The 26,324-nt window shown below is 47.3% G+C and overlaps 1 protein-coding gene across 2 annotated transcripts in view; it reads right to left on the minus strand.

Annotated features, from left to right (window-relative positions):
- Window positions 1-26,324, minus strand: part of MIA2 (MIA SH3 domain ER export factor 2) — a 2,742,135-nt gene that overhangs the window by 1,557,536 nt on the left and 1,158,275 nt on the right. For both annotated transcript variants that reach the window (XM_069637493.1, XM_069637494.1), the window contains exon 12: window positions 1,844-1,915. In XM_069637493.1, the coding sequence (XP_069493594.1) occupies window positions 1,844-1,915 (72 nt within the window). The remainder of the gene's footprint in view (window positions 1-1,843; window positions 1,916-26,324) is intronic.

A 26,324-nucleotide genomic window follows, 5' to 3' on the forward strand; every position in this document is an offset into this window, starting at 1 on the left:
AGCATGTCCCTGATGGCATCCCAGGGGATGGCCCCCATCTGGGGAGTTCACATCAGCCCTAGGAACCTCTCGAAGAACCTGTCTTCAGGGGCTTTAGAGGTGGCATGTGATATTGACGGAGTGGCTAAGGGCAACTGGGACCGGGGCACTCTGCCTGGGGTGCAGGCAAAACCTCCCCTGCACCGCTGATGGATAAACTGTAGGCCACGCACCTGGTTGACACCAGTCCTACCTTGTGACTCTTTCCTCACCTGCTCCGCAAGAGAGGGTATCAGACGAGCGCCCACCTTGTCTAGCGCGGCGGCCATTTTGTCGAGCTGCGTGCCACGTGCCGAAGTCGTGGTGCCTGGCTCGCTGTAACCATCCCCGTCCAAGACATTTGGTATTGGAAAGAAAGGCCTATCCTGCACCTCAGGCCGTGATCTGGAAGGCAAATTGCCCTCAGCAGAGCTGCTGGTAGTGCTGCGTGAAGACGCCCCCTCGGAAATGATGCTGGTACTAGAGCATTGCCCTCATGAGTAACCCCGGTAAAAGAACCTTGCGGTCCCTCAGCACTGAACCCAGAAGGATCCAGAGACTCCTCGGCCGTGTAGCAGGTAGCTGGACTAGCCTCGGGAAGTAGTCACCTTTATGGGGTGCGATGGTGAATAGATGCTTTTCCTTCAGGCTCGAGCGATGTTTGACAAAGACCTTTAGGTCCTCTGGAGGGGACTTCTGGAAGAGCTCCCTCCACATAGCTAGCCTGTTCTTCAGTGCCCGTGGAGTCAGTGCGTCGCACAATGAACAACCTTCTCAGCTGTGGTCAGGGCCAAGGCGGCGGAGGCAAAGGGCATGGGGGTCGGATGTAGGGAAGAGCCCCTCGCAGGCTGGACGCCTGCCGAAGCCCGATGAAGTCAACGTGCGCCGGGGAGGAGCACGGCGTCGGAGGACCAAGTAACTCATTGAAAAGAAAAAGACAAAGATAGAAGACTAGCCGGCGAAGAGCGTGTGGTATTACATGGCCGAAGCCAAACCCAGGAGCGCTGGTGAATTCGGCCCGTTCCTGTCGACGTGGAAAAGGGAACTGAGGAGTGGCGCCGGTGGGCAGAGTCAGGCGAGTGCATGCTCCCAGGGCCACGCCTCTAAATTTAAAGGAGAAGATTTTTTCTGGTGAAAAAGGTTCCGTCTCCCGTCCCTCGCGAGGGGCGCCCATATAATATGGAGGAAAGGGGACAGGACGTAAGAGTACAGTGTTTCTTTAATTGTTCTATTGAGGTGAGACAACATAATACAAGTGGATGACATATTGCCTTAATGATCAGTGATTTTTCTCTTGTTTAAATGTTGTTTAGGGATCATGCTCATGCGGAGAGATATGCATGTGTCTATGATTAATTTCATACAAAGATCATATGTTAGAGATCAATACATTTCTGATTACTGGAGCCAACATGCAGGTTTAATTCTGTAACATTTGAAAATAAAACTCTGCATTATCACAAATGGACAAGGGTACGACATTGTTTCATCGCCAGGCTTTTAAACGTGCACATTACTTCGTATGTGCTCATCACATTTTTCAGGGGGGTGGGACAGGGCAAATAAGGATTGGTTTGGGCGGGTGGGCAATAGTAAAAAATAAGTGTGGGTGGGGGGTTTGGGAGGAACCCCCCCAAAATAAAAAACAAAAACAAAAACGATGAGCACATTCGAAGGAATGTGCACATTTAAAAGCCTGGCGATGGAACAGCAGGCGATGAAATCACATGGAACCATGGACAAGGTAATTCTAGTTTCAACAGAAAACATGCAGCTATCAACTGTATTCTTTTGAATAGTAAGATACCTTTAAGAGGGAACTTACTTCATCTGCATGTGCTTTCATTGACATTGCTTCTTTCTCCAATGATTCAACCCGTCTCTGAATTTCATCAATCTGAAAAGATCCAAAAATTTAAGTATGTTAACTGGTTTCGGGATCAATATCCATTGGTTTTCACTTTAAGCCACAAATGTGTATAATACTTTTCTCTTCTTAAAAGTATGTATTTCCCATTTCAAGCAGAGCAATGTTTTCAATACAGACTCGCAACTCAATATCAAACTGCTTGTGTGCATTCTGTTATTTGTAATGTGCAGACATTTGTCTATGGCTAGAGGCACCAGGTTTGGAGTCCAGAGTCTTAACAATTGGGCAGTTGAACTGCTTTGTGTTAAGTAGAAAAAGTGCAAAGAGAAGGAAACCTATTGCTTGGTTGTTAAACAGTGTCAAGAAAAGCAGGTTTGTAGCAGTAATAGAGAAAAGTCTAAGCTTAGTTTTCAGAAAATACTATGTTCAACAGTAAGTGAGAAAATGAAAAACACCCCATGCACCGCCCTCACGGCACGTGTGGTAGTTTGCCCACAACCTCCATAGCCCTTCTTTTCCCCCTTTATCCGCTGGCCTCCCATCCCGCCCCTGACTCCTGATTGGACCCAGTGCCCCTTTTAGTCAAGCTTCCAGGGCAGTCCCCTGGCGGTGCAGCCCCCTCAGCTAAGGGTCCCAACCCAAAGGGCAGCTCCTGTAGAAGCATCTCCAGTCTTGTTTGGCCGTTTTCGCCTTGGAAGTCGGCCGCTGTCAACCAGCAGCGACTGACAAGTTAAGTGTGACCTAAGTGGGGAGCACAGCAACTACTGTGTTCCGGAAAACCCTACCACTCCTCTCACCTACACAACATAGCATACCAAGGTTTGCCAGCTAGTAAGTATTAGTTCTATCTCTGCTGCACTCCAACCTTTAAATACTGTTTCATTAATTGCTGTGTCCCCATTTTCTCCCTCTATCCGGGTACCTCAAATCTAGGTGTATTTGCACATACTGTTGTGTTCCCATTCAGGCCTTTCTCCCTCTTTCGAGGTATCAAAGTATCTAAAAGTCTAGGTTTTTCTGCATTTACTATTGCGTTCCCATTTAGGCCTTTCTCCCTCTTTCCAGGTATCTCAGATCTAGGTGTTTCTGCACTTACGGATGTGTCCCCTGTCTTGGGCTCAGACCCCACCCCCTTTGCTCCCTCACTATCCCAGCTGCACCATCCATATGCGTGTGATCTCTCAACTAAGGGTGTATCCTACCCACAAGATATACACCATGCCCCCATACTGCCCAAATCAGAGCTGCACGCTGGCGCACCAGTATGCCTAATGATACCCACCACACCAAACCCCAACCCGATCCCAAGTACAGGCCAACCCCCCAACCCTCCATCTCGTCATGCAGCCCCTCGCTCAACCTCCAAAACTCCCAGGTATATGCCTCACCTCCACCCTTGACCAACTCCCTCCTCCCCAAACCCCTGCTCCAACCCCCAATTAGATCTTGCACCGCACAAGTCAGAGCGGCACATTGCAGAGCAAGAGTTGAAAACATTGACCACTGAGCAACCTGCACCTCAGGCCCCACTTAGCACAACACGTGCTCCACCCCAGATCCCAATCCTTGCCACCTCGCTATATAGCCCAAACCTCCCCTCCGACTCCCAACATGGTTTTAGCACTATTCTCTTCCTTCCATCCCCCTGTCCACCTCCAACCCCCATGGCCTCAACTGGCCACCCCTTCCCTCCACCCGTCACAACCACTACCTCTCTAACAATCCCCACCTCGACCCGGGCAAGCTCATGCCGCCCAGCACCTCCCAACAAATCTCTTGCGTTCTTAACACCACGTCAGTCTCTAAAAACAAATGTAACATCTTTGACCTTATCTCTGATGAAAACCCAAACATCCTTTTCATCAGAGACCTGGTTTGCTGTCTACTACGACACTATTGCACACAAGGAATCCCCCCAGCCACAACCTGACTTTTAGGAATAGATCAAGAAGAGGTGGGGTGTGGGGTGAGTGTCTGGTGCTGAGGCTGAAAGAGTACGCTGATCCTGTGCCGCTTGCTGTGTTTTTCTTTTTCTTTTTTCCATTGGAGCCAGTTCACCAGTCCGGTTTCTATTTCGTTGGATTTTCATCTGCAACCTTCATTAACACTGCACATGCGCGGAGTACCAACAGTGTGTCTGGTGTCTGGTATCCGGCGTACGGCGAGAAGCCACTTCATTTTCAAAGACTGCCTCTAGGTAAGCTGGTAGCCTGATATTCTCCCTTGAAAAGTTTCCAGCGTTGTACTGACAGTATGAACTTCCACACATACGCCCATCTTTACTGACTGAGAGCGCACCTAATTTTGTAACATCAAACGTGCTGATCAAGATCATTGGGCGAGTTGGATACACAAGGCTAACCCTGAAGGAAAAAAGAAGAAAAAAAAAGGTTTTCGGTGTGGCTGCAACTGAGGGGTTAGGCCCTTTGAGCAGCCCGATGAACAGAATTTACAGGCAAATCCACGTGGGGTAGCTGCGACTGCGTGGCTAAGTCCTATGAGCAGCCTACCGTAGGAACTCCCGATACGTTTTGTGAAGAGGGTCATTCATGCTACACGGAGGCTATTTTTTAAGATCTAAGATGGCAAATAATCTTAAAACCTCTAGTACATCATTAACCCTAAAAACAACGCCATTGCGACTTCCGTCTGTCACCACCTTGAAAAAAAAGATACAAAACCAATCTCTTGACTATTGTGGCAAAAAGACTTGTGAAGGGGACATACGTGAATTTTGCAAATTGAAGTATTCCAGCAATGACTTTACAACTGAAAACATTGTGAATGAGCCGGTTGTACCATCTGCCGCAAAGAATGTAGAACCAATTAACATTTCAATCACGGACACACAGTTGTTATCAGCTGATGGTCATTCCAAACCGAACAGTCCCATAAATCCAAAAACATCAATCAAAGATTTAAGCACACTTGAGGTGCAATCAAGTCCACACAATCCAGACACAATAAGTCTTAAGAGCTTGGAAAAAGAACAAATCTTACCTGCTAAAGACTTTAGGTCTGAACCGGTATTAGAACGACCTGTTGGTGAGGTCCAAGACATTCCATCCTCCCCAATAACTATTGACCTAGAACATCGAATTGAGGGCTCAAGCATTAATTTAGAAAAATATAATTTAATGCTTCATCTTCCATGATTTCATCGAGGGGCAACAGTTTGTATCAATTATAGAGTCTCTTTGATAACACTGCTCATACTGCACACGTCATTGGCGAGGTCAATCGTCACGAAGACCAAGTGAAATCCCAATGCAGAGCTCAGATTCAGTTGAGAAGACCCAGTCACAATGCAAGCTTTTGGAAATCACATTGAACTCTATGCATATGACTGTGGTCGCCTTAACGAAATTATTCGAGACACTAGATCACCAACTAACATTACAGGCAAAACAACTGGACCAGTTAGTACAATGGATGAATCAACTGTCACCAACGCAAGGTTCTACTAATTATTGTAATGAAATGGTGTTGTTAAAATGGTGTACTATGGAGAAAGATTTTACAAGTGTACCTTAAATAAGTCATGTGATTGGGGACACTCCATCTGATAATGGAGTTGGTAATTCTGTTCAAATCATTAATAGCAGTGTGTCCAGATCCCAATCTGAGATTCTGGACGTTATCCACATATCACAACATGAAATAAATGTAAATGTAGATATGAGTACAATGGCTAAGGTGGACAAGGTGCAGACTGTGCCAAAGGGGGCGGTGGGCTCATTTGGGGATGTACCAATTATGTATGACTCATTCCAGCATGCAAATGCAAAGAACAAAGACATTAATCTTATTGATATGTCTAAAAAAAGTCTAAAAATCAAGATGCCCAACCTATACGATCAAGGGCTAACATTAAACATTTAATAAAACGGTTAATGCCTAAATTAAAATCGGCTAATAAACCATGTCTAATGCAAAAATAAAAAAGGGGGAAAAAATGACTACAACATAAAACAAGAGTAATAAAACTACTATTTCTGATTATCGTCCATTAATTCATTTAATTGAGACGATCGAAGTAGTAGAAGCCCCAACAAAGAACATAAGTCTGGCTGGTCCTAGGCCAACAAGCCCCACCAATGATCAAATAAAGATACGGCAGGAAGATGCTTCACATGAAGCCAGCTCAAAGACAGTGGGGTCACAGACCATGAAATTTAGTAGCAGTGTAACAAATATGTTGCTTGATAAACCAGAGGCCCAGTCGGTTATTGTGAGTGGTCGCAATGGGGAGAAGTTACCTCTGAAACAAAATTAAGAATTCTCGATTTTGGCAGATGTTAGAGCCCAAATTGAGAATTTGATAAAGGAGTATGTTGAATTGCAACAATTTGTTAAGGTGCCATCTCAGAGCCATCTCCATAATCAAAGTATTGTTTTAGAGTCGGCAATAGTTACACAAATGCATGCTTGTAATGAAGAAAGCATAGCCCGAAAACCGCAAGCTCAAAACAATAACAAGGCTCAGGTAGCACAGTATGATCAAGAAGTGTTACAACTGCAACAAATTCAGCCTTTTACATCTAAAGAGCATAAACAGCATATGCATCCAAGGCTGATGACGGTTAGTGGTCAACCCCAGCAAGAGATTCTTGATCATATGGTAATGCCAGGAGGAGTAAGTAATCATCACCAAACTAAAGAGAAAGAGAGTGATTTGTCTGCAGTATCTCAACAGATAGAATCTGGTAGAATCGAAGATCAATTTGCTACAGCCATTGAGAACTACTTTAGACTCAATATGACCAAGTTAACTCCACCAAATAAAGATAATCCGAAGGTCGATTTTGGAATATTACAATGTCCACAAAATAGATCTGATACCCCTAACAGAACACAGGATAAAGATAAAAAACCGAAGAACAGTTCCAAAGGGCCATCACATGTCGTCAAGCTCCCTTTCCAGGGTATGTGCTGAATCGTTCAAGTATATTGGCGATTTGTGAGGAAGTGGGTACTCTACAAGATATATCTACAACTGATATCGAGCAGGTAGAATTTTTCAAGGAAAATGATCTCTCCATAGAAAGGCTATGGATTCAATCCAATCTAACCAAAAATGCTCTATGGCAAGCCAGAATGGAGATGTTTGCATTGGGATTTGTACTAGCTAGAGATCCTCTGAGTATGGATCAAGAAGGAATCATTAGGATGGAAAACAAGGGCAGATATTTCGATAAGCACGAACAGGAACATAATGCAAATAGTAATATGAACCCATCCAGAACAATGATATCTGATATACAGAACTAAGAGAGAGAGTGGGTCCCTAAGTCATAACCAGCCTTAGAGCAAGAGAGAAATGCCATCTCTTTGATTAGTTGGAACACCTGTGGACATTCTCATATGTTGGGTTCCATTGCAAAAGTCTTAGTCTCCCATGATGATATAATCCTTCAAGAAACTTGGTTATTAAAAAGTCCAATATGGGAAGATCACACTATTCTGTTGAACCCAGCTAAATCAGCCGTTCGAGGGAGACCATCATCAGGCCTAATGGTGGCAATTAAAAATAATAAGAGGTGGCATCTTTCCCCTTGGTTAGCCCTGAATCCCTTTTTACAACTGGTTAAGCTGGAATTTCCGGGGGGAACAATGGCTATACTCAATTTATACAGAAACTCAAAGGGAATTCCTGATGGTTTTTTTTCTAGATTTAGAGTTGCTGCTAAATGTCATCATGGAATCCCCAGAGATTACGGCTGTGATTGTGGCGGGGGATCTAAACTTGCAGATCTTACCAGTCCACAACAAAAGATTTAATCAAACCTGTTTTAGGTGGATGCGTCTGGTTAAAGATCAGAAATTGGTGATGTGTAATGGATCCTTACAGGGAGATACCACTCCCAATTCAACCTATGGGAAAGAGGAGCTTCAATGTCAATAATTGATTATGTCTTTCTTGATCCCAACACATTTAATAGAGCTGTGAGTTTCCATAATTTCCCACAGCCATATAGTGATCACAACATCTTGAACCTGAAATGGTACCTAGCAGACCTAGTCGACCAAGAAGAGAGTCAAACTTTCTCACATTCGCTCATAGTAAACAATGCCCATACAAGACTGAGGTGGAATATGCACACTATGTCTGATTTCTATAAAAACATAGAAACTAGTCTGTACGATGGTCAAGAGGCATCAACTGACTATATATCGTTTCTCCATCTTTATCGTGTGTCATATAGGGAGCGTAATTTAGATTTCTCTAAACCATGTCATGAATATGACACCCTGGTACAAGCAAAAAAATATTGCTAAGGAAAAATAGAAGATTGATCCAGCATTCAAATTATTTGAATAAAAGTGAGAAATTAAAAACATTAAATTGCCAGTATAAAAACTGGCTAAGAGCCTATCATATGCACATGCTACAAAGAGATGACGAGGCCATGTTGAGAAGTAGCCTCTACAAAAATACAGGCCACATATGGGCATTGATGAACATTGGTAACAATGCTACTCAAAAAGCAGTACAACTTAATGGGGTCAACGAAACAGAATGGGTTACATACTTTAGTAGAATGTACCAGAAGGAAGAGTCCTATATGAGTCCATTGCCTAGAGAACGTTCAAATTATGAAGGGCTCAGAATCGAAGAAGAGGATGTGTTATTTTTTATAAACTCTCTAATTCGTGAGCACCGGGTCCCGATGGCATGAGCAACTTTGTTTTTAAACAAAATCCAGTCCAATGGTCTAAAATTCTAACTCTTAACTTTAAGCAGGTCATAACCACCAACACAATACCAGCTACATGAAAGTCGGCCATAATTATCCCGATCTTCAAAAAAAGGTGACAGAAAATTGCCCAGCAATTACAGACCTATTTCATTACTAGATGTATCAGGCAAGCTGTTCTCGAGATTCCTACTCAGAGCTTTTACACAATGGACACTACAATCAGGAGCTAGAGATCCTCTCCAAACCGGGTTTATTTCCGGGATGGGAACATGTGTCAATCTCTTGATGTTAACGGCAGTAATGGAACATCATAGAGCCATCAAGCAGCCTCTATATATGTCAGAATCCTTTAATAGATTGCCTCTTGTTGAACGTGTCGTGAAATAAAGAATTCTTTCTACCAATGTGATTCTCAGGGGTATGAAAGGACAGAGTGAGAAACCAATTGGTCGAAAGATGTTATGACCTCGCTGGAACCGCGACAGCTGCATGAAGACGAGGGATCCGGACAACTCCTGATGACTGCAGAAGAAATACCACTAATTACCAACTAGTATAGAAACCTCTAGTGATACCTCACAGAATACAGAACACTAACCTGCAGAAGAACGTAACATTAACCACAGAGGTTTCGTACAATTTGATCTCAGGAATGATGGGTTCTGTAGACCACAAAAAAGGTATTTTTAGCATAGCAGATAACAAAAGGTACAGAGGAAAAAATGGCAAAGGCAGGGAAGAGTTCTTACCAGTGTGTCCGGGAAATGACAGACCCCCAGGTGAATTCTTGTCCTTGTTGCCTCTTGTAAACGGAGTACAGTTTGGTGATAAGTGGCTCCAATGCACCATGTACCTATCCCGACGGCACGAGGACGCCTAAGGTGCCAAGGCAGTCTCTAATCCAGCACCTAAACCCTGTGCCCGCCGGCACGAGGACGCCTAAGACCCTAGTTGAGCCAGACAGAGGGTAGTAGATGAGGAGCAGAAAAACAGTATAGAAGAGTATTAGGACAACAGTAGAGTAGATCCCCAGGAATGATGGAGAAACAGGCAGAAGTATCAGGTAGTGAGCGGTCTTGAACCCACCCAAGTCCAGAATCAAGAATAACTCACAAAATCACAAAGCAAGGCAAACCAAGAACGATCCGAGGTCGAAAAATATCCAAGAAAACAACAATACAAGGGCTATCCAGGCGCAAAATCCAAGAGAAGCAATCCGAGATCAAGGTACCTGTAAATCAAAGAGAAAAAACAAACGCTGCTGTCAAAACACGATCAGAAGCGCTGAGTGGAGGGCGAGGAGGAGTTAAATACCGACCCTCCGGCAATACTCCGATCACGTGACTCGCTATGTAAGGAATCACGTGGGACATGCTGCGCCCATTGCCGTAGTCGCCATGGCAACTTCCAAACAAAGCGTCCGTAAGGTGGTTTCAGATGAGCGCGTCTGCCCAAGTTGGCTCGTGGACAAAACACTGCTCCCCTCCGTATTTTACGGAGTAAGCATACCTGCTGCTGCCTGCGTGAGGAGAGAGTAACGGGAGGGACGCAAATCCGGGACCGTTTTCTAACAGTATCCTCCCCCAAAGGTCCCCCTAAGCTCCGAGAGGCCAAAAACTGCAAAACCAACAAGGGGGCATGTATATTACGCTCAGGTTCCCAGGTACGCACCTCGTGTCCGTAACCCTTCCAATCCACCAAAAAATATCTCACCCCACGAGAGACTTTGGAGTCAAGTATTGCGTTGACTTCGTATTCCTCCACTCCCTGAACAAGCACCGGGGAAGGTGGAGCAGTAATTCCAGTCTGGTCGACACAAGGTTTAACCACGGATACGTGGAACACAGGATGTATCCTCCAAGAGCGGGGTAACTCCAACTTGACCACCAAAGGATTCAAGACTTCTTTGATAACATAAGGGCCAACAAAACGTGGCAGCAGACACCGCCGTCCCGGGATGCATAGGTTGTTCCTAGAGAGCCAGACCGGCATGCCCGGAACGTAATCATGTGAGAGTCGGCGGTTACGATCTGCGTACAACTTTGCTTGCTTCTGAGCCTTTACTAGATGTTCCAAAACGCTAGCATGAACCGCAGACAGCTCCTTGATACATGAATGCACAGCCGGGCATTCTGCGGGAAGCACCAAGTCCAAAGGCAGAGTGCGAGGGTGTTGGCCATATAAAGCAAAAAAAGGGGACGTTCCTGTAGAAGAGTGGCTAGAATTGTTATACGCAAATTCCGACATAGGGAGAACTGTTAACAAAGACTCTTCATGCTGGAGAATGAGGCATCTGAGATACTGTTTCATAGTAGCGTTAACACGCTCAGTTTGGCCATCCGTTTCTGGATGGAAGGCCGTGGAACATCGATCATCCACCCCCAACGAGGACATGAGTTGCCTCCAGAAGCGTGACGTAAATTGGGAGCCTCTGTCAGAAATCACGATTTCAGGTAGCCCAAAAAAACGAAATACGTGTTGCAAAAACATTTCAGCAAGCTTAAAAGCAGAGGGCAGTCCCTGGCAAGGAACAAACAAGGACATTTTGGAAAAACTGTCCACCACCACCCAAACAGCATCAAATCCTTCAACCGATGGTAACTCTACTACGAAATCCATCAAAATCATTGCCCATGGTCTAACTGGCACCGGTAATGGCTGTAGTAGTCCCATTGGTTTAGCCAAGGAGGATTTGCACTGGGCACAAATTGCGCAGGTCGATATGTATTGCGAGACGTCTCGCCGCATTGATGGCCACCAGCACCAACGTTTGAGGAGCTCTAGGGTTTTCTGCGAACTAGGGTGAGCTGCGATGGCAGCGTCTTGACATAAGGAAATAGCTGCATAACGAGAGTCGTGATCGGGCATATAAACACGACCTTGGACGTAAGGCAGGCCGTGCACAACGTAAGGCAGGCCGTGCACAATGTCCATGTTGTATTCTGCTATTTCCGCTGGTTCCTTTGCTACCCAGGCTTGGAGAGTCGTCTTCAAAGCGGGCTGTAATACGCAACCACAAACCACTTGAGTAGGCAGCATCAGAGACCCATCCTGTATACAAGAAATAGAACCTTCATGGATTCTGGATAAAGCGTCAGCCTTAGAATGCAAAGTCCCGGGGCGGTAAGTCAAGGTAAAGTTATACATAGAAAAGAACTCATGCGAACGGGCGTGCCTGGCAGTGGTACAAGTCAGTGATTGTAAGGCCAACAGGTTTCTGTGGTCCGTATATACTTGAACTGGAATGTCAGTGCCCAAGAGGTGATGCCGCCACACCGTAACTGCTTCTCGACTCGCCATCAATTCTCGTTCTGTGATAGTATAATTTTGCTCATAAGGTGTTAACTTACGTGAATGATAGGCTACTGGATGAAGGTCGCCTGAATCAGGACAAGGCTGGGAGAGAACCGCTCCTACAGCTAAATCAGAGGCATCTGCTTCAACATAAAAAGGTTGTTGGGGGTTAGGGTGTAACAAAACAGGAGCAGAGGTGAAGGCTGATTTCAAAGCCTCAAATGCTTGTTGAGCGTTATCGTTCCAAACAAACGGTTTCTTGTTACTGGTTGGTTCAGTGAGTGGTGAAGTGATGTACGAGAAGTGTCTAATGAAACGGCGATAAAAGTTGGAGAATCCTAAGAAAGACTGTAATTCCTTCCTGGTAGAGGGTATAGGCCAATCTAAAACTGCTTTGACCTTATTTCTACTCATCTGGACTCCTTCATTAGTAATGTCATATCCAAGGAATTCTACATGGGTAGCATGAAAGAACAAGTTACTTCTTACCTTGTAACGTTCTTTCGACGGGATGTTCCTCCGACGTATTCCTCATCTTAGATATCTCCTTCCAGCTCTGCTGGCCTCGGAAATTTTTTTCTCTCTAGAGGGCGCTGCGTGTCGACGTCCTCCGAGTCGATGTCCCAAGACAGCCGCCGTATCGACGTCAACATCATCCTGCCTATAAAGGCCGCGCGCAGCGTCCGTTGCTCAGTCCCGTTTTGTAGCCCACAATAATACTTTCTGGACTAAACTAATCACCCTGAAGGAGCGTAAGCTGCAACAACAAGGGAAGTAGAACTGCGGGAATGGATGGGAGGGTCGATGAGGAATACGTCGGAGGAATATCCCGTCGAAAGAACGTTACAAGGTAAGAAGTAACTTGTTCTTCGAAGGGATTGTGTCCTCCGACGTATTCCTCATCTTAGATAATCTCCCATAGCAGTATTCTATTATTGGAGGAGGGAGTACTGACTTCACGCTGTCTTCTATTGATGAATAGAATGCAGTACAGCCCTTCCAAACCTAGTCTCTTGACTGGAGGAGGAATCCAAATTGTAAAAACGTGTAAAGGTATGGACAGACGACCATGTAGCGGCCGCACAGATGTCGTTAACCGGCACGCCCCTTTTGAGGGCCAAAGAAGTTGCAATACCTCTGGTCGAATGAGCCCTAAGGTTTTGAGGGGGCTCTTTCCCTGCCAGTTTACAACATTCCAGAATGGCTAGAATGATCCATCTGGAAATGGTCTGCTTAGTTATTGGTAACCCCAGCTTGTGACCTGCGTAACCTACAAACAGCTAGTCTGCCTGTCTTATCCTGGCTAGTCTACTGATGTAAAAACTTAAAGCCCTCCTAGGGTCTAGCCTGTGTAACCTCTCTTCCTCTTTCCCCGGGTGAGGAGGAGGATAGAAAGATGGTAGGGTAATCTTCTGAGTGATATGGAATTCAGAATCCACCTTTGGGAGGAAATTAGGCTTCACTTGCAGGACAACTTTGTCTTTGTGAAATATTGTGTAAGGGGGTTTACAAGAAAGAGCTTGTAATTCGCTCACCCTTCTAGCAGATGTAAGTGCTATTAATAAAACAGTTTTAAGGGTAAGGAATCTTAACGAACAAGAATGGAGAGGTTCGAAAGGTGTGCCCATCAGGAAAGTTAGTACTAAGTTTAAATCCCATAGGGGAACTTGGAATGGTCTTGGGGGATAAACATTGGTTAACCCCTTTAAAAACTGTATTAACAAGGGTAATTTGAAATAGGATGGTTCTTCCGCAGTACGCTTAAAGATGGATAGCACTGCGAGATAGCCCTTAATGGTGCCAACTTGAAGGCCTGAATTTGCCAAATATAGTAGGAAGGACAAAACCATTGGTGTACCACATGAAAAAGGGTCGATATTCTGTTCTCTACACCAGCTGCAAAATCTGTTCCAACGGCAGCGGTATAAAGACTTTGTTGCTGGCCTCCTTGCCGAAAGCAACACCTCCATAACATCATCAGGGAGGTCCCAATCCTTGTACCTCAGCCTTTCAAAAGCCAAGCGTGAAGGTGGAGGGTTTTGATGTCTGGATGGAGAACCTGACCTCCCTTCTGTGAGAGTAGGTTCTCTCTGAGTGGAAGTCGAATTGGAGGGCAGATGGACAAGTCTAGAAGGTCTGGGTACCACGTTCTCCTGGCCCAATCCGGGGCAATTAGGATCATGGTTCTCCGGAATCTTCTCAACCTCCTGATAATTTGAGGAATGACAGGGACCGGTGGGAACGCGTACAGAAGCGGAAACTCCCAGTCCACTATGAACGCGTCTCCCAGAGCTCCTCTCGGGGGAAATTCCCTTGAGCAGAACAGGTCGCATTTCCTGTTTAGGCTGGTGGCGAACAGATCTACCTGAGGGGTTCCCCAAAGGGCGAAGATCTCTTGAAGGACTTCCTGAGCTAGCTCCCACTCGTGGGAGACTGTGTTCTGCCTGCTCAGAGCGTCCGCAGTCAAGTTCTTCTCTCTGGCTAGGTGAACTTCCGATAGAGAGATTCCTTCTTGAATTGCCCAAAACCAGAGCTGCATCGCCTCTCTGCACAGGGGTAGTGATCCTACGCCTCCTCTTTTGTTGAGGTAATGCATGGCCACCGTGTTGTCCGTCATTATCAGGACGTTCTTCCCTTGTACAGCTGGCAGGAACGCCTTCAGCGCAAGTCTGATGGCTCTCAGCTCTAACAGGTTGATATGTAGTCTGGACTCCGATGGAGACCAACGACCGCTGATGGTCAAGTCGTTGGCGTGGGCGTGGGCTCCCCACCCCGTGAGTGAGGCATCCGTGACTACTGTCATCTCCGGCCAGGGTTGCCAAAACTGTTCTCCTTTCAGAATGTTCTCCTGACAGGTCCACCACTGAAGGTCTCAAGCTACTCTGTCGGGAACTTGAAGAAGATCTGTCATTCTCCCTGAGAATTGTGACCACTGAGTCCTCAGTGCCCACTGGAGGGATCTCATTCTCAAGCGAGCCTCTGGCACTAGGAAAATGCAGGAAGCCATGAGGCCTAGCAACCTCAAAAAGTCGAAGGCTGGGAGACGTTGGGCATGTTGGAACTTGGTGACCATCTGTAGAATATCTTGAGCCCTCACCTCTGGTGGCGAGGCTTTTCCCAGGGAATTGTCCAGGATCGCTCCTATGAACTGGAGTCTCTGCGATGGTATCATTTGTGACTTCTTTAAATTGAGGGAGAAGCCCAGTCTGTGAAGGAAGTGGCACACGTGATTTAGCTGGATCTGAGCTTGTTCCGAAGAAACAGCCCTGATCAACCAATCATCCAGGTAGGGGTAGACGTGAATACCTTCCCTCCTTAGACTTGCAGCCACTACCAACATTAACTTGGTGAAGACCCTCGGGGCGGAGGTCAGCCCAAAAGGCAGCACTCGAAATTGATAGTGAGAGTTGCCAATTGCGAACCTCAGGTATTTCCTGTGTTTGAGATGAATAGGCACATGGAAATAAGCGTCCTGAAGGTCCAGAGATACCAACCAGTCCTGGAACTGAAGGGCCTGGAGGATCTGAGAAAGAGTGACCATCTTGAATTTGTCTTTTCTGAGGAATTTGTTCAACTCTCGCAAGTCCAAGATGGGTCTCAGTCCTCCGTCTTTCGTTGGAATGAGAAAGTAAGGGGAGTACCAGCCCTTGTTCCTCTCCGCTACAGGTACCCGTTCTATGGCACCTTTCTCTAGCAGGTCCAAAATTTCCTGCAAGAGGAGCGGATCTGGAGCTTTCTGAGAGCTGATCCCCCGTGGATGACTGAGGTATACGTGGGAAAGGCAGGCAGTAACCTTGGGCAACTGTTTCCAATGCCCAAGCATCTGACGTGGTAGCCTGCCATACCGCCAGATGTTGAGTCAACCTGCCTCCTACAGGTGTCCTGTGAGGGAAGTCCTCAGAGTGGTTTTGGGGCGGCTGATGCAGATGCCGATGGTAAAGAGGCACCTGCTGTTGCTGCGGCTTTTGAATATCTACCCCGTCCACCTCGGGTAGTAGTTCTTTGTCCCCTTTGAACCGGTCGTCCTCTACCTCTTCCGAATGCGGAGTAGAAGCGAATGGACTTGCCCCTCGCAGAGGTTCCTGTGGGACGAAAAGGAGTCTGACGGATTGCAGCTCCTAGGGATTTAGCTGCTGCTTTTGAAGTTTGCAGTTTCTCTAAACTGTCATCCGCCTTTTTCCCGAACAAAGAAGAGCCATCGAATGGCATGTTCAAGAGTCTGGCTTGCACATCTGGGGCAAAACCAGACTTTCTCAACCAAGCGAATCTCCTGGTTGATGTACTTGCCGCCATTGCTCTGCTGATACTGTCAGCCGAATCAATGCCCGTCTGGAGGGATTCGCACATAGCGTCTTTACCGTCCTGTATAATATTCAGGAACGCATCCCTTTCTTCTCCCTCCGGGATGCAGTCAGCCCTGTAGAAGCACACTCCCAAAGTGTATGGCTGAACCTAGCAAGGGTGCAAGTAGCATTCACAGATTTTAATGCCATGCTACATGCTGAAAAGACTTTCTTTGCCATAGCATCATATTTTTTATCGTCCCTGTCCTGTGGGACGGTAGGATAAGCCATCTTGACATCGGTAGAGGATGCTGCCTGTACCACCAGACTTTCTGGGGATGGGTGTTTAGACAAAAACTCCGGGTCTTTAGAAGATACCCTGTACTTTGTAGACAGTTTTTTATTTACTGCTGGTACGACATCTGGGGTTTCCCAATTTGTCATGATCTTCCCCTGAAGAGCTTTATGAAAAGGCACCACAGGATCCTCCTGTGGGCCTTTGTCAAGAATATCCGTGAGGTCATCTTGTTGGAAAGATTGTGAAGGTGCAGACCACCCCATGAACTCTGTGATCCTGGCCATTAATGCTCTATAGGGGGTTTCAGCATGCTCCCCCGGGTCTGGCCTAGCAAGCTCCACCTCAGGGGAAGTGTCTAATCCACTTGCCTCATGTAAGGAATCATGAAGATCCTTTAACCTGCGTTCTTCAGAGGAAAATTCCTCTCTAATTGGGGTTACAGGTCCCTGCAACTCAAATGTGTCTTCCTGTTCAGACAATTCACCCTCTTCCAAGATTGAGGACATAGTTCTCAATTGTTCTGAACTCATAAAGGGAGTAAATCCCATTTCCAAGGCAGAGGGTGCCGAATTTGTCATTATCGGCCTCGAAAACGTTGATGTCGTCGACGCCGACGTCGAAGGCTTCGAACGTGGCGTCGAAAACAAAGGCGGAGGCCTCGAAGACCTCGACAGAATTGGAATTCTACTCGACAATCTCGAAGCCATCGACGTCGAGGACCTGGGGATAGTCACTGGGTGTGTCGTAACCGTGACTTTTCTTGGCGTCGACGCCGGTGTCGAAGCTGGCATCGAGTCGACAGACCCGTGTGTCGAAGGTCTCTTCGACAACGGCATCGAAGACACCGACCTCGACGGAACCTTCGAGGGAGGCTTGGAGGTCATAGTCCTACTCGAGGGTTCGAGACGTGCTCGAGAGGTTTCCTTCGCCGGGTACTGCAACTCGCGGCGTTTTTGACCTTCGGGTCTTTCGACCAGAGCATCGCTCTCGGCAATCTTCGAGGGGGTCAAGGCCGCTTTCTCGAAAACGCTCATCATACTTTTGCGGAATTCCTCCCATTCAGCCCGGGAACTATGTTTCGTGGGGCAAGGGATTCTTTTTGGCGAAACAGAGGAAGAGGAAGACGGAGAAGGGGATCTTCGACGTCTCCTCTTCGAGTGCTTCGATCTCGAGGAGTGATGGGACCCACTCCGAGACCTGGAGCGCGAATGGTGACGAGGAGACGAGTGTCTCGACTTCGTCGACGAAGAAGAAGCTTTAAAAGTCTTACCTTTCTCCAGCTTCCCCCTACGCTCCTTCAGGGCCTTAGCTGTCATGGACATACAGTCCTCGCACTCCGAACAATGGTGTTCAGCTCCCAAACACCACAGACAAACTCTATGAGGGTCAGTCAGTGACATCTTTTTCCCACAATCTCGGCATTTTTTGAAGCCGGATCGAGGAGTTGTCGGTTCCGACGAGGAAGCCATCGAGTACGGATCGAATAACGCGAGGTAACTAGGTATTAATCTGACAAGAACTGAGCAACGGTATTCCGAGGCACTGAGTAAGCGCGGAAAAACGGAACTGAGCAACGGACGCTGCGTGCGGCCTTTATAGGCATGATGACGTCGATACGGCGGTTGTCGAGGGACATCGACTCGGAGGACGTCGACGCGCAGCGCCCTCTAGAGAGAGAAAACATTTTCCGAGGCCAGCAGAGCTGGAAGGAGATGTCTAAGATGAGGAATACGTCGGAGGACACAATCCCTCGAAGACACACTTCTCCAATTTCACAAAAAGGTGGTGGTCTCGCAAGCGCTGTAACACTTCCGAAACATGGCGCACATGCAAATCCATAGATGGGGAATAAATGAGTATATCGTTGAGATAAACAATGACAAATCTGTCGATCATATCACGAAGGACGTCATTAATAAAGTTCTGGAAAGTGGCCGGAGCGTTACAGAGTCCAAATGGCATTACCAAATACTCAAACAACCCATATCTGGTCTTAAAAGCCGTCTTCCATTCATCGCCACGACGAATCCTCACCAAGTTGTAAGCCCCCCTAAGATCCAATTTAGTAAAGACCACTGAAGAACCCAACTGATCCAGTAAAACAGAAATTAAAGGGATAGAATATTGATTCCGTATAGTACTTGCATTAAGCTCCCGATAATCAATACAGGGTCTTAATTCGCCCTCCTTCTTAGGTACAAAAAACAAAGGGGAAGCAAATGGACAATGAGAAGGACAGATAAAACCTAACTCCATAGCCTTATCCAGATAATCCTTTAGGACAGCATCCTCCTTTTGGGTAAGAGAGTAAATGCCTCCCGATGGTACCTTGGCATCTGGTTTCAGATCAATCGGGCAATCGTATGACCGATGAGGAGGCAATTTCTCAGCTTTTCCTTTATCAAAAACATCTGTATATTGGGTATATTCAGCAGGCAGAGTGGTAACAACAGCACCAATAGTGGCTGCGGAATCCAGTAAAGCCCGACTGGGAGCTGTAAATACGTAACCAGCCAAGTTAAAATTCGCAAGACATTGCTGGGAATTAAAGTTAATAGCCCCAGTAACCCAATCAATAACTGGATTGTGGAGCTTAAGCCAAGGTAACCCCAAGATCAGTTTAAATTGAGGTGCCGTAATGACATCAAAAGTGATGGTTTCCGAATGCTCGATACCTATGGTTAATTGCAAAGGTGTGGTATGCTCCGTAACTAATCCCGAAAGAAGAGTAGTACCATCAACAGCATTCACTACCTCTGGAACTTCCTTAGGCTGAAGAGGTATTCCCCACGCCTGGACGTACTGAACATCAATATAATTTCCGGTGGACCCAGAATCTAAGACAGCTTCGGAACTCCAAGGCACTCCCTGCGGAAAACTCAATGTAATGTTGACATAAAAAGGCATAGATAAACAGGAACCCTGCATAGAACAGCTCGGCGTAGGGGTTCCTTCTACTGCTGGGCTTTGGCATTTCCCGATTTGTGGGGTTTCTTTGGGCAGGCACGAAGCAAATGATTAGCAGAACCGCAATAGAAGCACAGATTGTTTCGTCTACGGTTTTCTCTTTCTTCCATCGTTAATGGGCCTCTGACTGCACCGATTTGCATAGGCTCTTCAGACCCAGTGACAGGGACAGTGAGACCAGCAGGGTTGGATGGAGTTACCCTCTTTTCCCTCGGCCCTTCGGGCGTCTATCTGAAGTACTAAATCCAAAAATTCAGGGAATGATGTAGGAACCACCGGGACCATAGCTATAGTATCCTTCAGCGAATCTGATAACCCTTTATAGAACAACGCTGCCTTCTTTTCTTCTGGCCAACCGGTTTCAGCAGTCAGCTGATTAAATTTGGCGAGATAGGATAATAGAGGAGCGTCTCCCTGGCGTAGATTTAATAGTTCTAAATCGGTGGCCTGTGTCTTATATCGAGTATCAAAAACCCGAGTCATAGCATTGATTAAGGCATCACAATCAAACAATAGCGGACTGCCCTGTTCCAACAAGGGGTTAGCCAAAACTGCGGCCATACCCCCGAGGTTCGATAAAACAAAAGCTGCTTTAGTACTTGCATCCGGGAAAGAGGCCGGCCGGCACAAAAAAATGTAACCTACATTGATTAATGAAGGTCCGGAAAGTCTTGGGGTCTCCAGAAAACCTTTCAGGGGGGGGGGCAAGCGGGAACTGGGTGGCCATGTAAACAGGCGCAGAGTCTGGCCTAGCTGAGGGCCCCGCCTGGCCTGAAGCACCAGCAGATGCCAAGGGCTGGGGCCCACCGGTCACCTCCCTGATCCCAGCCTGCATTTTGTCAATGCGTCGATGGGTATGAGTGTGGGCGGCTGTCATATCGGCACGTAATTCAGCCACTAATTGGACCAGAGCGGCCAGCGGGTCACTAGTTGCATCCATAACGGCGGCTTCTGATTCTGTCAGAATCCTTTAATAGATTGCCTCTTGTTGAACGCGTCGTGAAGTAAAGAATTCTTTCTACCAATGTGATTCTCAGGGGTATGAAAGGACAGTCTGAGAAACCAATTGGTCGAAAGATGTTATGACCTCGCTGGAACCGCGACAGCTGCACGAAGACGAGGGATCCGGACAACTCCTGATGACTGCAGAAGAAATACCACTAATTACCAACTAGTATAGAAACCTCTAGTGATACCTCACAAACTACAGAACACTAACCTGCAGAAGAACGTAACATTAACCTCAGAAGTTTCGTACAATTTGATCCTCAGGAATGATGGGTTCTGTAGACCACAAAAAAGGTATTTTTAGCATAGCAGATAACAAAAGGTACAGAGGAAAAAATGGCAAAGGCAGGGAAGAGTTCTTACCAGTGTGTCCGGGAAATGACAGACCCCCAGGTGAATTCTTGTCCTTGTTGCCTCTTGTAAACGGAGTCCAGTTTGGTGATAAGTGGCTCCAATGCACCATGCACCTACCCCGACGGCACGAGGACGCCTAAGGTGCCAAGGCAGTCTCTAGTCCAGCACCTAAACCCTGTGCCCGCCGGCACGAGGATGCCTAAGGTGCCTAGGCAGTCTAGTCCAGCACCCAAACCTGTGCCCGCCGGCACGAGGACGCCTAAGACCCTAGTTGAGCCAGACAGAGGGTAGTAGATGAGGAGCAGAAAAACAGTATATAAGAGGAATAGGACAACAGTAGAGTAGAGCCCCAGGAATGATGGAGAAACAGGCAGAAGTATCAGGTAGTGAGCGGTCTTGAACCCACCCAAGTCCAGAATCAAGAATAACTCACAAAATCACAAAGCAAGGCAATCCAAGAACGATCCGAGGTCGAAAAATATCCAAGAAAACAACAATACAAGGGCTATCCAGGCGCAAAATCCAAGAGAAGCAATCCGAGATCAAGGTACCGGTAAATCCAAGAGAAAAAACAAACGCTGCTGTCAAAACACGATCAGAAGCGCTGAGTGGAGGGCGAGGAGGAGTTAAATACCGGACTTCCGGCAATACCCCGATCACGTGACTCGCTATGTAAGGAATCACGTGGGACATGCTGCGCCCATTGCCATAGTCGCCATGGCAACTTCCAAACAAAGCGTCCGTGAGGTGGTTTCAGATGAGCGCGTCTGCCCAAGTTGGCTCGTGGACAAAACACCGCTCCCCTCCGTATTTTACCGAGTAAGTGTACCTGCTGCTGCCTGCGTGAGGATAGAGTAACGGGAGGGACGCGAACCCGGGACCGTTTTCTAACAATATATGACCTATATAGATCTGCGAGCAGCGTTTGATTCTGTCTCACGGGAGTTATTAATAAAAAAATTATTCAAACAAGGATGGCCAAAATACATTGTACATCTTATTAATGATTTGCACACAGATAACACTATACAGATAAGATTAACAGCTGACGGAAAACTGACCCAATCTATCATGACATTCAGAGGTTTGAGACAGGGCTGTATGCTTACGTCAGCGTTATTCCATTTTTTCATTTCGGATGTGGGAGAAGTGTTTAGAAACATCTGTACAGACTCGCCGAAATTATCAAATAAGGGCATCCCATTTTTCATGTATGCTGACGATTTGGTTATCATGTTGAAAACACCCATGGACCTGCAGAAGGCGTTAGATGCGGTGGTAGCTTATACTAATGCTAACTATTTAAACATAAATCTTGACAAGACAAAGATCATGATGTTTAAAGTGACCAAAAAGATCATTAAAAAAAATCCCATGCATGGAATCTCATAGGCTAGAACCTTCAGGTGGTACAACACTATACATATTTGGGGGCCTAAATTTTAACACAAAACCAAAAGCTTGCATTTAAACAGAAGCAACAGGACAAAGTAACAACATGTATCCATCAAACCAAGATCATTCAGAGAAAATATGGGAAGCTTACCATCGTGCCAACCCTAATGAATTACTATCAAAAAGTATCGCCTTTTCTGTTGTATTCCTCAGAAACATGACCCATTCTGAATGAGACCTTTTGGGCAAATCTTGAGGGGAAGTACTGGCGGGGAGTCCTCCATCTTCCAGCATCTACACCATTGCCTATAATCCGTTATGAATTGGGGCTGATCTCCATTAACATGAGAAATACATGGATGGTTGTAGCAATGTTTAGGAAAGGTCTGGTAGCTTGGAATTCCGACTCCGTTTTAGGAACTCTGGCAGTTTACATTTTTTCATCTAAAGACAAATTTATATGTAAATGGCGGAATCGAGTCATCCAAATCCTTGCGTTAATAGAAGCAACCCTATTAACCCTGTTTCAAAATCCAACGCAGATAAAAACTAGGATTTTTGCTATGGATTGAAAAAACACAAGAGCAAAATGCACTCAATATTGTGACTTTGACGCAACTATCATCACAATAAAGAACCTTAGTTATTCAGAACGATATTTGATTAGGTCTCCATCTATTCAATATCGGAATGACTTGCTCCGACTTCAACTCAATCTTTGGCCAACAAGACAAGTGATGGCTCGTCGGAGATTGATCAATCAAGATCCAAAGAACTATCAGTTTTGCAACCATCAAGAGAAAGTAGAGACATTAAAACATCTGCTGACCGATTGTGATGCACTCCTTTACCACCAAGTGAAATACTTCAAACAAACAATAGAACCATTTGGTGTCTTTACATCTGATACATTGTGGAGAACAATTTATTCTGGTATCTCTAGGCCTGTATCAATAAGAGCCATTGCATTTCCTCATGAGTTAAAACTTGATAAAGCCAAGCTTGATGCATGGCGATAATCCTATGAGGCAACAAGGAACAAGTTACTTACCTGCAACTTGTTCTCCAGCATGGGTCTGGCATAGATTCACATGCTCATGAATATTCCCCGTCGTCAGGCTGGGAATCCTCGGTAAAGAAAAAATCAGTATCAGTTTCGTTTCTGATCTGTCTTTCGTAGTAGTAACCAATCACTGATCTCTGCGTCATACTGACCACAGCCAATGACTGCCCTCTACCCAAGCACCGCCTCTGGCAGCCATCTTCAGATTTGGTAGCACGTGAAGAGGCAGTATGACCAAGTGAAGAGCCGCAGAGGGGTAGGCGGGAGGGTTCGCATGTGAATCCATGCCAGACCCATGCTGGAGAACAACAGTTACAGGTAAGTAACTTGTTCCTTCTCCAGCATGGGGTCTGGCATGGATTCACATGCTCATGAATATAAGAATAAATAGCAGTACACACATGCACAACCACGGGGGGTGGCAAAAGGCTCAACATTAAGCAATACAAAAAACTCAACATTAAGCATCTCTTACCTCGTCACCAGGCTCACCTTAAGCGAACAGGTTGCGCAGCACTGCTTGGCCGACCCTGGACTCCTCCCTGGAATCCCGATCGACGCAGTAGAATCTCGTAAAGGTGTGCGTCGACCTCACGTAGCAGCCCTGCAGATGTCCAACAGGGGCACACCAGATAAGAACGCCGTAGTAGCAGCGATCGCTCTGGTCGAATGGGCTCTCGGACGGCCTGGCAGCGGTCGGTTAGCCAACCGGTGGTAGTGCATGATGCAGCCGGAGACCCATCTGGAAATAGAAGACTTCGAGCGTGCCTTCCCTTGATTCACAGGTCCAAAGTTCACGAATAGCTGTGATGTCCTCCGGAAACTCTTCGTGTGGTCCACTTAGAACTTCAGCGCTCTAGCCACATCCAGCGAGTGCAAAGTCCTCTTGGCCGGCGACGAAGGAGACGGGAAGAAAACAGGTTACACCAAGGGCTCGTTAAGATGGAAGTCCGACGGTACCTTGGGCATAAAGGAGAGGTGCGTCCTAAGCACCACCCTCAAGGCATGGAAAGTCAAGTACGGTGCTTTGCAGGATAGGGCCTGGATCTCTCCCACTCGTCGTGCAGAGGTAATGGCTACCAGGAATGCAGTCTTCCACGACACAAACTTCATCGGTGCGGAGTGCATCGGCTCGAATGGGGGCCCCATGAGCCTGGTCAGCACCACGTTAAGTTCCCACGCCGGGGCCTTCACCGGCGGGAACGACCGGAACAGTCCTTTCATAAACTCCTTTACCAGTCTATGGGACCACAGGGACGTCTGTCCTGTGGTTCTGGTATATCTGGAGATCGCCGCCAGATGAATCTTAATGGAGGCATGGGCTAGCCCAGCCTTTGCCAGCGATAGCAGGTACGGCAGTACTTGAGGGGCCGTAATCCGTAGGGGGTTGATCTTCTGTGCTCGGCACCAGATAGAGAACCTCTTCCACTTATGACCGTAGCATTTGAGAGTCGAGGACGCCCTGGCCTTTGCAAGAACCTCTCTGCAATCGGCCGGTATATCGTAGCCTCCAAACTCTAGTGCTGCAGGAGCCAAGCCTGCAGGTTCAGTGACGCCGGGTCGTGGTGGAAGATGGCGCTCCTTCTCTGGAGAGAAGGTCCGCCGACAGCTTGATGGGAGGGGACGTTGACAAGTCCAGAAGGTCCGGGAACCAGATCTGCCTCGGCCACACCGGTGCGACGAGGATCATCCTGCACCGGGACCTCTTGAGTTGGCTGATGAGTCGAAGCAGCAACGGCAACGGAGGGAACGCATACAGGTATAGGCCGTCCCAGGGGAACGAGAACACATCGCCCATGCTTCTCGGCTGGGGAAACCTGCTGGCAAACCTCTTGCACTTCGAGTTTGTCGCTGTTGCGAACAGGTCAATTTGGGGTTTGCCCCATCGTCGGAAGTGTTGATCCACCTGATCCTGGCGCAGTTCCCACTCGTGACACGCGCGCAGCTCCCTGCGGAGCGAGTCGGCGATGGTGTTGCTTTCTCCTGCCAGATGGAAGGGAACCAGGAACATCCCCTGGGCGACCACCCAGTGCCACAGATCCTGTGCCTCCTTGGATAGGGCTGGGGATCTGGTGCCTCCCTGCTTCCGTATGTAAAACATTGTCGTGGTGTTGTCCGTGAAGATCCGCACCACCTTGCCCTTGAGCGACGGGAGGAACGATTTGAGAGCCCAGAACACGGCTCGGAGTTCCAGGACGTTGATGTGCAGGAGCCTCTCCTCGGGGAGCCAGAGGCCTCTTGCGTGGAGATATCCGTTGTGGGTGCCCCAACCTTCCAGGGAGGCGTCCGTCGTCACCGTCTCCTGGTACGCCGGCGTCTGAAAGTCCTTGCCCGCCGTGAGGTGCGCTCGAACGCCCCACCACTGAATCGCCCACCGGAACACCTCGTTGAGGGGGACCCTGTTTTCGAAAGTGCCCGTTGCCTGCATCCAACAGGCGTTGAGAAATTCTTGAAAAGGGCGCATCCGTAGTCTGCAGAGAAGCACCAGGTAGATGAAAGAGGACATCATCCCAGGAGGGACTTGATGGACCTCACCCTGGCCACATCCGTGGCTAGCAGGCGCTGCACTTTTCTTAGAATGGTCTTCGTCCGTTCTTCCAACGGGGCCGCCAGGCGCCTCACTGTATCGAGCTTCGCTCCCAGAAACAGGGCCACCTGCGACGGCACCAGGTGGAACTTTGGGTAGTTTATGGCAAATCCCAGGTCTGTGAGTAGCTGGACGGTCCTCGCAGTGTGTTCGACGGCGAGTTCCCTCGTCCTTGAGCGGATGAGCCAGTCGTCCAGGTAGGGGTAGACGTGAATCCCCTGCAGGCGCAGCCGCGACGCCACTAGTGCTAGGCACTTGGTAAAGACCCTGGGGGCCCACTTCAATCCAAACGGCAGTGCTCTGAATTGGTAGTGGCATCCCTGGACGACGAACCTGAGGAACTTTCGGTGACTTTTGAGGATGGGAACGTGGAAGTATGCATCCTCCAGGTCCAACGACGATAGAAAGTTGCCTTCCTCCAGCTGTCCCAGTACGTGCTGGAGGGTGACCATCCTGAACTTTTGTGATCTGATATATTTGTTCAAA

This window comes from Ambystoma mexicanum, chromosome 14 (genome assembly GCF_040938575.1).
Source record: "Ambystoma mexicanum isolate Mex_15411 chromosome 14, UKY_AmexF1_1, whole genome shotgun sequence".
Taxonomy (NCBI): domain Eukaryota; kingdom Metazoa; phylum Chordata; class Amphibia; order Caudata; family Ambystomatidae; genus Ambystoma; species Ambystoma mexicanum.